The following is a 14436-nucleotide window of genomic DNA, read 5'->3' as shown; positions in this document are numbered from 1 at the left end:
TTTGGTATTTTCATTTTTCTTAAATTTCAGAGTTAAGTTGTTACTAGTCTAAAATAATTTCTTATAACTATATGTTTTTTTTGTAAGCTTTATGGTAACCATAATACAAAAACATGTAAGAAATGCACTAAAAATAAAGAATAAGAAATCAAAATACAGTACTAAAGAAAACTACTTGACCACAGATGAAGACAGTAAGACCAAAGAGGTGGGGGAGGGGAAAAAAAGATCTGCAAAACAACCAGGAAAAGAGGAACAAAATGGCAGTGACAAGTCTCTATGTATCAATAATAACTGTAAATGTAAATGGATTAAATGCCCCAATTTAAAGACACATAGTGGTTGAATGGATTATAAAACAAGAACTAATAACATGCTGCCTACAAGAAACTTACTTCACATATATTGACTAAAAGTGAGGAAATGAAAGAAGATATTTCATGGAAATAGAAACTAAAAAAGAACAGGAGTAGCTACACTTATATCAGATAAAACAGATTTCAAGATAAGGAAAGTAAAAAAAAGGTAAGGAAGATCATTATGTAATAATAAAGTGATCAATTCAACAAGAGGATATAACAATTGCAAATATATATGCACCCAACACTGGAGCATCCATCCACTTACATAAAGCAATTACTATTAGACTTAATGGAAGAGATAGACTCCAACCCAATAATAGTTGGGGACTTTAATACCCCACTTTCAGAATAGGACAGATCATGCAGACGGGAAATTAACCAGGAAACAGAATTAATCTCTACTCTAGGCTGATTGTACCTAATGGATATATACAGAATATTTTATCCAACAGCTGCAGAATACACATTCTTCTCATCTGTACATTCTCTAGAACAGATCATATGTGTCACAAAACAAAACAAGTCTCAACACAAGGTCACAAAACAAGTCTCAACAAATTTTAAAAAACTGAAATCATATCAACTATCTTGTCTGACCAAAATGGAATAAAACTAGAAGTCAACAACAAAAGGGATACTAGAAACTGAACAAATACAAGAAAATTAAACAACATCCTCTTAAACAAAACAATGAGTGGGTCAAAGAAGAAATCAAAAAAGGAAATTTAAAAATTCCTGGAGACAAATGACAGTGAAAACACAACTCACCAGAACCTATGGGATACAGCAAAAGCAGTCTAAAAGGGAAGTTCATAGAAATAAATGCCCACATGAAAAAAGAAGAAAAACTTTCAAATAAACAACCTAACATTACACCTCAAGGAGCTGTAAAAAGAAGAACAAACCAAAACCAAATGCAGTAGAAGGAGAGAAATAACAAAGATCAGAGCAGAAATAAATGAATTAGAGTTAAAAAAAAAAAAAGATTGATGAAACAAAGAGGTTGTTTTTCAAAAAGATAAAATTGACAAACCTTTATCTAGACTAATAAAGAAGAGAAGACTCAAATCAGAAATTAAGAGATATTATAACTGATACTACAGATATAAAAAGGATTGTAAGAGACTGCTACAAACTGTAAGAAAACAAACCAGAAATCCTAGAAGAAATGGATAAATTCCTGTATACATACAACTTACCAAGGTTGAATCATGAAGAACTAGAAAACCTAAACAGACCAATAACAAGTAATGAGACTGAAGGAATAATAAAAAGTTCCCCAATAAACAAAACCCCAAGATCAGATGGCTTCATTGCTGAATTCTACCAAACATTTAAAGTAAAACTAATTCTAATTCTTTTCAAACTCTTCCAAAAAACTGAAGAGGAGGGAATACTTCCAAACTCATTCTATGAGGCCAACATTAACCTCACACAAAAACCAGAAAAGAATGTAACGAAAAAAGAAAACTACAGACCAATATCCTTAATGAACACAGATGCAAAGATCCTCCATAAAATACTGGCAAACAGAATCGAACAACACATTAAAAACATCATTCACCATGATCGAGTGGGATTTCATTCCAGGGATGCAAGGATAGTTTAACATATGCAAATCAATAGATGTGATAACTCACATCAACAGAATGAAAGAAAAAATATATAATCATTTCAATAGATGCAGAGAAAGCATTTGATAAAATCCAATACCCCTTCATGATAAAAATACTCAACAAGCTAGGTATAGAAGGAATGTACCTCAACACAATAAAGGCCATATATGACAAACCCACAGCTAATATCACACTGAATGGACAAAAATTGGAGACTTTCTCCTAAGATCTGGAACAAAACAAGGATGTCCACCTTCCTCACTCTTATTCAACACAGCATTGGAAATTCTAGCCAGTGCAATAAGGCAAGAAAAAGCAATAATGGGCCTCTAAATTGGAAAGAAGTCAAACTATCCCTATTTGCAGGAGACATGATCCTATATGTAGAAAACCCAAGAGACTCCACCAAAAGATTACTAGAACTAATAAACTCAGTACAGTGGCAGAATACAAAATCAACACACAAAAATTATTAGCCTTCCTATATACCAATAACACAAAAGCTGAAAAAGAAATCAAGAAAGCAATCCCATTCAAAAAAGGTAGCAAAAAGATGAAATATCTGGGAATGAATTTAACCAAGGAGGTGAAAGATCTCTACAATGAAAACTATAAGACATCAAGAGGACACAAATAAATGAAAAAAGAAAAAATCAAGAAGACACAAATAAATGGAAAGATATGCCATGTTCTTGGGTTGGAAGAATTAACATCATCAAAATGTCCATATTACCCAAAGCAATCTACACATCAATACAATCCCTATCAAAATACAAATGAAGAGGCAGTCTTTTCTCCAATGTAGATTTTTGTTGCCTTTGTCCAACATCAGATGGCTGTAAGCCTGAGGGGTGATTTCTGGGTTCTCAATTCTACTCCACTGGTCTGAGTGTCTATTTTTATGCCAGTACCATGCTGTTTTGGTTATAATAGCTTTGCAGTTATAATTATGTTATGCCTCTTCAACAAGTGGTGCTGGGAAAATTGGATATACATATGCAGAAGAATGAAACTAGATATGAACCTCTCACCATATACTAAAATCAACTCAAAATGGATTAAAGACTTAAGTATAAGACCTGAAACTATAAAATTACTAAGGGAAAATATAGGTGAAACACTTCAGGAACTAGGTCTGGGCACAGACTTTATGAACATGAGCCTGAGAGCACAAGCAGCAAAAGAAAAAATAAACAAATGGGACTATATCAAACTGAAAAGCTTCTGCACAGCAAAGAAAACAATCAACAGAATGAAACAACAACCTATAGAGAAAATTTTTGCTAACTATGAACTATGCATTCGACAGGGGATTAATATCCATAACATACAAGGAACTCAAGCAATTAAACAGTAAAAAAACAAATAATCCAATTAAAAAATGGGCAAAGGAGCTGAATAGACATCTTTCAAAGAAAGACATACAAATGGACAACAGGTACATGAAAAAATGCCCAACATGACTAGTCATCAGGGAAATGCCAATTAGATACCACCTCACCCCAGTTAGACTGGTTATAATAAAAAAGATAGTAAATAACAAATACTGGTGAAGGTGTGGAGAGAAGGGAATGCTCCTGCACTGTTGGTGGGACTGTAAACTAGTACAACCACTACAGAAAACAGTATGGAGATTTCTCAAATAACTACAGATAGATCCTTCATACAATCCAGCAATCCTACTTCTGGGTATATCCCCAGAGGAATGGAAATCATTATGTCAAAGGGATCCCTGTACTTCCATGTTCATTGTAGCTCTGTTTACAATAGCTAAGACATGGAACCAACCTAAATGTCCATCAATGGATGACTGGATAAGGAAAATGTGGGGTGTGTGTGTGTGTGTGTGTATGCACCATGGAATACTACTCAGCCATAAAAAGGAATGAAATTCTGTCATTTGCAGCAACACTGATGGAACTGTAGACCATCATGTTGAGTGAAATAAGTCAGGCACAGGAAGACAAATACTGAATGATCTCACTCATATGTGGAATCTGGTGGGGGGGGAAAGTGGTTCTCTTTTAGAAGAAGAGATTAGTATAATGGTTACCAGAGGCTGGGAGGGGAGGCGGCCAGCTGTGGGATGAGGGGAAATAGTGAAGCAATGGGTACAAAGCTGTGCTATCTACCAAACTGAATCAATGAACAGTATATGCATCCATTAAAACAACACGCTGCACCCCACAAACATGCACAAGTAGACGGTAAAATAAAAAAAGAAAATCAATTTCATTAATCAATGTAATCTCTTCCACTAAAGCACTTGTATCATCTTCTGGGGTTCTTCCTATAACTCAGAAATCTTATCAGCTCTCAAAAAAGATTTTTTTTCTTCCTAAAGTATTTACAGTAAGTGACTGTATCCTTCAATTCCTTCACCTCAGATATGAGCGATAGGTTCAGTTACAGCTGCCCAGGAATAGTGAAGTTTTGGGATGTGTAGAGGAAAGTTTTTATTTATTAATTTGAAAACACTGCGCAAATTATACTGAAAAATCCCTGCTAGCATTTTCAATATCATCTTTTGAGATTTGTACATTTTTGCTTGCCAATCTGCAGAAGGGATGAGAATGTCTGTTGCACATTCCCAGACTTGAAAGACTGACCCATGAATAAAAGTACAATAAAAATCAAGATAAAGCTTTGCTGTACTCAAAAGGAGTGACTAGTTTTCCTTTCTTTGGGCTATATTATTATCCATAGCTTATTACTAAACATGTAAAGTCACTTTAGTCTTACTAAATGTCTCATTACTCTTATTTGCCACTGAATTCCTCCCAGAGAGCTGGTATCATGTTCCAAAGAAGAAAAAGGATACAAGCTATGGTCAAGAGGAGAGAGAATTAGCAAGCTTTTGCTGACCTGAATGCAACTTGTAAATCATAATCCATAATTGCATCTTTAGTTCGTATCACTAAGAGTGGAGAACAATCTGAGTCATGGACATGCCCACATTCATACTTCTTTCTGGCTAGTGCTTCATGAAAGCCCAGGGCAATCCAGCCAGTGCTCGTCATGTTCTTCACAGAAGTATATTTATCTCAGCAATAATTTCCACAGCACTGACCACAGCAAGCTGGAAATAGCTCAGTTGTTGGTTACCTGAATTTTAGCCAAGTCTGGTGGTACCAACAGAAAACAAAGAGCAACCACAAATACCAACTGTCTTTAGATAATGTTGTTTTTATAAATTAGACAGAGCTGGTGAAAGAGTTATATAAGATGACTAAATAGATCTATGGGGAGTTTAACTACGGCTATAAAATATATCCTATTATATTGATTAACTCATCAATTTTCTGCAAAACAAAAAATAGTACCCAAATTTCACTATATCCTATGGCTTCTGTATAAAGCTCTCTGTGTAACTCATGCCATGATGCCATTTGGGGGTGGGGAAGGTGAGGCCACTTTTTAATAAGAGCTTCCTGGAATCTAACTAACTCAACCTTTTGGGTGGACTCCAATGCACATATGTCTCTTCCCAAATTCTTTCCTACAATGAACAGGGTTGTTATACCAAGGGCCTATTGCAGTAGAGTACTAATAACACTGTCCATAAACAAGACTTACTGAGAAGAAAATAATGAAGGCACGTTCACAAGTTAGAAAAGAGAGGACATATTGATTGGTGGGTTTTGTTGGTAATTACTCATGCCGCCTTTGACTTCACTGAGTAAATCTATTTGAAAAAGATTTTTTGCTCTTCACATGGCTTTGCTCTTCAATGACTGCTGGCAGGGACAACCTAATCAGGTATTAGCAAAACAGTTTGTAACTATAAAAATAATTATTAAAAATATTCAAGACTATGACCTCATTCAATAGTTGGAAATGGGACTGTGAAAGAGAAATCTAATTTAGAAGCCACACAGAAATTAAAAATAAATAGGAGAAACAATTCTGAACGCTTCTATGATGGGAGAAGAATCTTTCTCTAGATGGGTATAATGCCTTACATCTTTCTGGGAGAGATGCTATAAAACCAAGCAAGTGCTCTACAGTATGGGGTGAAACAATAACTTCTTTTTGACTTTATTATTAAACACATTTCTTTTCAGTAAGACACTTTAATTCATTTGGAATTAAAATTCTGGTTTCTCTTTCTAGCTTTTTGTAGAAATGAACTAAAGTAGTACAAAGAACTGCTGGATTTCAGCACCAAATCATACCTTATCAGTTGATGTAAGAGTAAGAACTGGTATATTGATCCCATTTGCTCATCAAATAAACCAGTGAAAATAAACCAGTTGGCTACTGTCCAGCACAGGACCAGCACTCACCCTGACCAAGGACATCACTTAACTGCTAGATGTATTTCAGTACAATTTATTTCTCAACTATGCAGGCATTATGATTCACCCCTCTTTGAATCATATCATGTTGTGAGACCCAAAGACTGATCGTTTCCTGACACAAAGGAGGCTTGAGTGATAGCAAGGCCCCTGGCACTGCTCTTTAGCATACCAGCTGTTCAGCTGCCACAAGCAAAAAGCGATCAGATCTAAGCTGTTGACTCTTCAAATCAACACATCTGGACCCTTTAGTTTCTTAAATACTCTCAGCAGTTGTGCCCTATAAATGGTCAGACATCTCATTTTTCTTATCTTGTTACTTTGCTTCTCTTTTATCTATGCACTTAGAACACTGCATGATCTGCTGCCCTAGACACAAGGTGCTAGAAATGTCTTCTACATGTGGATACCTTTCAGTCACATATTTCTTTACTTACTAGCTGCAGTTCTTTGTCAAGAGAGGATTTCAAAAAAGTTCTCATCCCCTCCCCAAATTACAGATACAAAAATCCTATCTCATTGCTCTGAAGGAAACTGGAAGGATAAGCAAATGACTAAAAATCATCATGCAACACACGAGAACGAAATACATGGAAAAGTACATTAGCCAGTAGGAGAAGACCCCTTCTCCAAAGGTATGACTTCACTGAAGTGGTTTTCCCAGATGACATGCTTGGGAAGTAGGTGTATTCTCTCTGGAAGTGAGTAAAAACCAGTGAGTAGAGGTGGTCAAAACAAATAAAAATGGGAATAACACTAATGATGGGTGGCCGAGGCCATCAACTACCCAGGCAAATGTGGTCCTGGGAAGTGACTGCTCAGAGTGACTTTGTTTCCCCAGAGAAGGCACTGAGTCAAAGAGTGGTGCCTCAATGCTGTTATGTTGTACTTAGATGTCTACTCATTCTCTTTATTCCTGCGGAATGGAGTGGGGAAGATATATGAGGGGGCTTATCCTGGGTTCCCCGACTGCCAGAGGGCCTTTGCTACAATCCATTTTCTCTGTGCTTATAGTGCCTGTCTTTCAATAAAACTCCTGTTTTCTACATGTTCCTTATCGATACCAATGAGGATATCAATATGTTAGATCAATTTAAAAAGAAAGAATTGGGATGAAATATCCTCAGCACAGAAAAACAAAGGTAAAGAACTCTCAACTCTTTATAGTGTCAGGCTGATGTAAGATTCTCTGCCTTGAATCTGTGAGTAGATTATCAACCCTAGTAAAGCTTTACTATAGTGGCTCTCCATTTGTTACAAGAACCTTATAATATTAATGCTTAATTTCAATATATTATATCCATTTACATAAGTATGATTGTAAAGATGCACGTGTATATATACATACACACACTTCTGTCTCAAATTCTAAACGACAATTTTTTTTATTCCTAAACAGTATATTAATTGAAACAGAACCAAATTTTTATCCCCTTTTGATAAATATATAAACATGTCATGGCTTATCAATCCATATGAGGTGCTGAGGTCTACAACAGTGGTTTCACTCTAAAAATCCATCGCTTGGACGGTAGGAGCTCCACAATATTTCTTTGTGGCTCTGGCTCTGAGCTCTCTCTCTCCTCAACTCTCTTCCTTCTATGGCTCTTTACAAAGCCTCCACAGACACTGGCATAATTTTGACCATGGTGACTTGTCTCCTGCTCAATATATTGTGATCTTTTTAAAATACAGGGATGGAGAATGGCTGAGAAAATTTGGGGAAAGAAAGGTTTTTGTCCTGCCTTACAGACAATAATATGTATAATAAGGAGTCTTGCCTTATAGACATTAATATGTATAATAAGGCTAAGATAATTAAAAACAGCATCCAACTGGTACAAGGAAAGAGATGCAGAGCAATAAACACAATAGTGAGCAACAGTATGTAGAAAAACAGCATGCACAGGACAAGCCCAGTTTAATGTAAAATATATAAATGTGCATATGAAAAGGTAGTGGGATTATCTCCGGGTGGGACTATTATAGGTTCTTGGTGTTTTTCTTGTCATATTACTTTTGTGAAAGGGAAAAACAAAAGACAATAGGAGAAAAACTTAATATAAAAAGATAAATCACAAACTGGGAGAAATATTTGAATTCAATAAGAAAACAGCCTTATATATAAGAAATTGTCCAAAAAAGTTAATATCAGAAAGGCTGAAAACACAAAATTAACAAATATATTGGACTGAAAAAATACGTAATAATAATCAGCATAAAAATACTTTACCACATTGGTAATCAAAAAAATAAAAAATTAAGAATTTAAGATACAATTTTCTCAAGTTGGCAAAGATTAAAAATAACCAATAACAGTAACAGTTAATGAGTCTCCAATCAATTGGGCATTCACACATGTTGCTTTAAAAAATAATATAGGTCCAAATCCTTTATCTGAAATCTCTGGAGATGTGCCTCAGACTTTGGAAGTTTTTAGAGTTCGAAAGAGGAAGAGGATACATGCAGTGTATGTCAAACAGAACCTCCAGCCAGGTGAGGGGCAGTAACCCACAATCAAACACATTAATATTTCTGCATTTAAACATACAAATAGACACAAGAAGTGGAATAAATGAAATACTAAAAATAGCCTCATTTCTGTTGACAGTTTTGCTGCAAATTAGTTCCAGTTGGATTTTGCTGCAAAATGAGTTATGGACAAATTTACGGTTTTCAGAGCTTCTTAGACTTTGGAATTATTGATAAGGAATTCTGAACTATTCATACAATCTTCCTGAAAATCAATTTGGCCATGTAATTATAAATTTAGACTTTAAAAAGTTCATACTCTTTGACCTACTTCCAGAAGGAACAAAATGAAAATACAGAAAAATAGTTATGCTCAAGGATGTTCATAATAATTTTATTTATAACAATGAAAATGCAATTGGCATGAAAGTACTGTATAACAAAGTAATGGCTATACTGTGGGAGAGCCAAATAAAGGGATTTAGTATGACCATAAAATTGTTTTGAGGATACTTAATAACTCAGGGAATGGTTCGTTACTTATTGTTCAATGAAAAATAATCAAGACATAACACTTTATTCTCAGCGTGGTGCCAATTAAGAAAATATACACATATTTGTAGCTAAACATTGGAATCTTAGGTGATTTTTATTGTTTTATTGATAACTATGTCTTTCAACTTTTTTATGAGTGTGTAACCCTTTTATGATTATTAAAGGAATTTTCTACACAGGATTTGTCTTATTTATCTTCCTATTTACCTGAGTACATAACACAGCTGGCGGGAGGCACGTGTTCAACAAGTACATGTGAAGTGAGTGACCCTGGTTGGCTCTCACCGTTTTACCATCACTTTCTTGGGGGAGTGTGACTCATAATGCCAAAGTCCTGAAGGAGATCACCAGCTCCTCAGCTCACACGGGTGGCGGGGAAGTGGGGTGATGACCACCCTCCATGAAGTCACAGCCATAACTTACTTGACACCTGCTGAAAAGCTCAGCACAGGGAAGAAGAGCCCATCTGTGTTGAAGTTCTCAAACATCCCTTGCACAGGCTGCCCATTGATGCGGAAAGAGATGCTGGGCACCCCGAGGTCAAGGCAGCAGCTCACCACGTCATCTGATTTCAGGAGGTGCTGATGGATGGAGGCCACAGCTCTGGGTATCCGGCCTGGTGAGTAAAGGACAGGAGGGCTGTGGGACTCAGAGGCACTTACCTGGCTGGAGGAAATGCTCAGAGGCCACCAGTGGGAGGTGGACAGGCATGACAAGCACACAGAAGGTCTGAATATGCCACTGCATTTGAAATGTGACTTTGCTTCCCTGGGTGAGATGAGCATGAGAAATGATTTCCTAAGCTGGCAAGTGAGCAGACACCTGGCCTGAGATGAGTCTTAGGGGAAATTCTCGAGCGGCAGAGTGAGAACTAAGAACTCAACTTGTTTAACGTGGGCTCAGACTCTGGCCTGATGTCTGAAGTAAAAGACAGACTACTTTGCTGGGTGGAGACCCTGTGTGTCTGCTTGGTCACAGGTGCCCGAAGACCTGGTTTTCTTCTCTTTTCTTGAAAAGATACAGCCACTCTAGTACCTGATTCAGAAGCCATCAAAGTGAAGAGTGGCAAGGCCATCACACCATTAAATTGTGCAGCAAAGTTTGCCTTTTTGTTTTAAAAAACTTTATTATTTCACATAAACATGGAAAAACAATGTCAGTTTTACTATATATTGCTGATTTTAGAAAAACACTTTTGACCTCTTTCATAAGGTGATTTACCATTTCCCAATTTAAAGTAGTGAGAAAATCATTTCTCCATTTTTCTATCTCACATCATCCTATTCTGGAAATTCTCAAAGTAAATGATCATAACCATCTCACCCATTCCTCTATCAGATTTATATTTCTACTGGGAAGAGAGCGACAAACGGCAGAAGTTAGGTGTTCACATAGGGTTTCAAGCAAAAGATGAAACGACATCTTGTTTTTTGATTACAGAAGTAATACATGTTCATTATAAGTGTTCATAATTTATACAGAAAAGAATAAAAAAGACAAAGTATAACTCCATAAAAACACAAACTCAGATATTGTAGGTTTGTAACTTGTTTTCCTACTAATATCATAAACATTTTACTGCATAATATTCATTAGAAACTGGGTTTTAATGGCTTCATAATATGCCATGAAAAAGTAATTTAAAAAAAATCCCCTCCTAATGGATATGTGAGTTATTATGAATTTTGTACATGTTTTTGGTATATAATATTTCTAATCTCAGTTTGGAGCTATTTACTGTTTTCAATGGTTACTGTTATTCTAGTAATAGAATCTACACTAAGTGGTGGATTTTAAAATAGTGAAATTACTGTACTCTCTTTAATTAAAAAATGATTAGGTGTCCTCTTCTAATTTTGGGGGGTGATTGACAAAGCCTTAATGCATTCCTTCCCACCCTTCCACAAACAGCAATGAGGCTCTACTCTGTGCCAGATACTATGCCTGGGGCTGGGGACCAAAGACAGAAGACTCAGTCCCTGCCCTTAGAAGTCCACAGTCTGGTGGAAAATGGACATTCAAATAAAAAATCACAATACAGCATGAGAAATGTCAGAATGAAGAAATGTCAGTACATGTGTTGCCTTCCAGAGGTAGAGGAAGGTACCAGGTCTGCCTGGGAGCATGGGCCAAGTAGAGACTTGGAGAATGAAAGGCTCACTATATAAATGAAAGAGAAAAGAGCAAAAGGACTGTATGACATATTTGCAGAATGGCTAGAGTAAGACTGGAATGTGGGGACTGATGAAGGTTGAGAGGGAGATGTGGTGGTACAGGAATGCAGACTGAATTGTTTCCCCAAGTTTTAAGTGACTGAAGCTTAATCCCCATTGTAACTGTTGAGGGTGGAAAATCCTATTATGGTAATTGAAAGGTGGGGCCTTGAAGAGTTGATTAGGTTGTAGGACCATGGCTAGTGAATGATTAATAACGGTGGTCATGGGTGTGGTTTTGAGAGCTTTAAAACGAGAGCATGTGAGAGTCTGTCTCTCTGCTCCACCATTTCTGCTATGTGAGACCCCTGGGTCACTGTTACCACCACCGAGACCTTCAACAGGTATGTTCCCTGGACTTTGGACTTCCCAGCCTTAGAAACTGTAAGCAATAAATTTTGTTTTCTTTATAAATCGCCCATTTTCAGGTATTTATAAGCAACAGAAATGGACTAATGCTAGACAGGAATGTGGGACTTGGACCACCTGCATGGCAAGAGTGTTACTGCACACATAGTACACAATGCATATTGGCAAATTAGCCTGCGGTGGCCTTAGACTCTGTTTTTGTAACTTTAATACCTTGTTCACTACTGAAAATCACGAACAAATTCCTTATTGTAGTCAAAATTATTTAAAAAAACAAAACTGAGCCAAACTTGAAGAGTGTGTACGTTTGACATCTTTCAAATTTCTCCATCTGAGAAGACTTAGTACTCCTAGCTCACTGTATGATGTTCAGATATCACAAGTCCCAGAATCTTTTTCCTTCTCTTCAAGTCTATTGTGAAAGCAATCTATGATACCAAAACTCAGCAAAGTATCCTAAAATTGTGTCAAATCTCAAGATTTCATATTTTCCCATTAAAAAAAAAATCTTTCCTGCATAAAGTGTTTCTTTTTCTCATTCGTTTAACTTCCAGAAAATATCACTGCAGTCACTTGAACAAATCCTAACAGACTTCCGTGAATTTGAGAATACCAGGAAATAGTCGAAATACTATGCTGTACAGCTACCTTTAAAGTATCCAGATCCTTGCTAGACAAAATACAAGTTGTAAGGTTCTTTACCCTTCTGAGAGTCATATAAACTAGGACAAGACTGCCAGTGTTGAACTGTGACTCCAGCATCCTCTCTCTCAAAGTTCTCTGCTGGCTTCCATGCTGACCTGAGCCTTGGCCACTAAGAGCAGCTTTCATAGGGGATGCTCTTCACCTACAGCCATGCTTTGATGCCATCAGAAGCTGAGTTCTCAGCCCTATTTAGCCTTTACTGCACCATAGCTGCCAAGTGCCTTCCGGAGGAAGGATGGCTGGGGTTAAGTTCTCCTGCCTGGCTTGCTCTCTCTATCGAAGACAACAACCAGGACAAGCAATTACACTCTCATGGTGAATGACACCACCTTTTACTGCCCTCCTTCTAAGAGACTGGGCTCCAGGTAGAAGTTTCCTTTGGAGCACTTGCTAAGATCACATACAGGCAAATTGAAATCATAGGCTGAGCCTATTTTTAAAGCACATACGGTACACAGAGTTAGGGTTAATATTATCTAAAAACTAAAGGGAGACTGTTGATAATCACTGGATGGGAAGCACGTAATAGGAGGCCTATTTGAATAAAAGAGCTCATTTCATATAATATTCAAGTTGCATAAGGTCATCTGATAAGTATATTTCATTTTTAAATATGAATAGTGTGAAGTTTGAAACTGGAAGATGATGGAATTGTAGGATTGCTTTTGTGCAGTTTTGTAAATCTGTCCCCGTCTGGAGAAAGCAATCTCCACCCCTCTGAAGACTTACAAGGCTCCAAATGATTCGAAAGTGTCCTGCACCCCACATTTAAACAAGATGCAGATCCTTCCAATTGCTCTATAATGAGTGGCACAGGAGGATGGGAGGGGCCTTACAATCATGCAGGGCTGAGTTGAAATCATAGCTTTCTGCCTGCTACACGAATGTGGGCCTGTGATTTTGCCAGAGGATCAGCTTCTCCACCTAAAAAATGAGTTGATCACAGTGATGATGTGAAGAGAACTGTTTGTAAGGTACCATTACTATTCCTCTGATTTTGATGAAACAAATAACTGATGTCCTGCACACCACTCAAGAGGCAGTGCAGTGCAGCAGTTAAGCAGTTACTAACTGTGTGACGTTAGATGAGTAATGTACCTTTGTGCACTCAAGTTTCCTACCTGTCAAATGGGAATAATAATAATATCCTCTCTCCTAGGGTTGCTGTGAGTTTTGAATGAATTGTCTCATAGAGTGACGAGAAGAGTGCCTGACACACTGTAACCCACAGCAAATGCTTTTATTACTGCTTTGGTTGTGTAACTCCAGAAACCTTCATTATCATGCTAATATTAGAAAAGCTTACCAGATCATGGTAGGAATACTATACCTTTTGTAATATTAGGAAAAAATAATATGGAAAATTGTAGCATTGAGGGCTGAGTCCAAAAAGTGATTTAAAATCTTGAGGGCTGAGTCCAAAAAGTGATTTAAAATCTACTCCCTTTTCTGAAAGACAGTGCTCAAAAATATATGCTTTCAAGTGTGTTTAATATATGTGACCGTTTTAGAACAATCAACAGAAATGTGATGCTGTTGGATAAAAAAGCAAACTTATTTCAGAGAGTTCTTCTACAAGCAGCCTCAACTGCTTTTTAAGATCTTTTTAAGCCTCAACTTTTTTGGAAGTCTTGTTGCCTCTGCAAATCCGAAGAAAAAAAAAGTCCCCTGATTTAGGGGCTCAGGCCCATGTGAGGGGCCCAGGAAGCTCAGAATGGCCATTCCAAACCCAGCATTTTAAGATAAAGAAAAAGGCCACTTAATCAGATGCTTCACATCTTCAAACAACACAAGGATATTTTACTGCAGGATTTAGCCTCTTCTGATAAGTAATGTAGGCAATGGG

The 14436-nt window shown here is 37.0% G+C and overlaps 1 protein-coding gene across 1 annotated transcript in view; it reads right to left on the bottom strand.

The window, feature by feature from the left end:
- Positions 1–14436, bottom strand: part of RYR3 (ryanodine receptor 3) — a 491041-nt gene that overhangs the window by 200655 nt on the left and 275950 nt on the right. The window contains exon 19 of the mRNA XM_063091474.1: positions 9727–9919. Within this exon, the coding sequence (XP_062947544.1) occupies positions 9727–9919 (193 nt within the window). The remainder of the gene's footprint in view (positions 1–9726; positions 9920–14436) is intronic.

The sequence above is a fragment of the Cynocephalus volans genome, chromosome 3 (assembly GCF_027409185.1).
Source record: "Cynocephalus volans isolate mCynVol1 chromosome 3, mCynVol1.pri, whole genome shotgun sequence".
Taxonomy (NCBI): Eukaryota; Metazoa; Chordata; class Mammalia; order Dermoptera; family Cynocephalidae; genus Cynocephalus; species Cynocephalus volans.
Note: the sequence above shows the minus strand (reverse complement) of the source record. Positions and strands in the feature narration are given on the sequence as shown.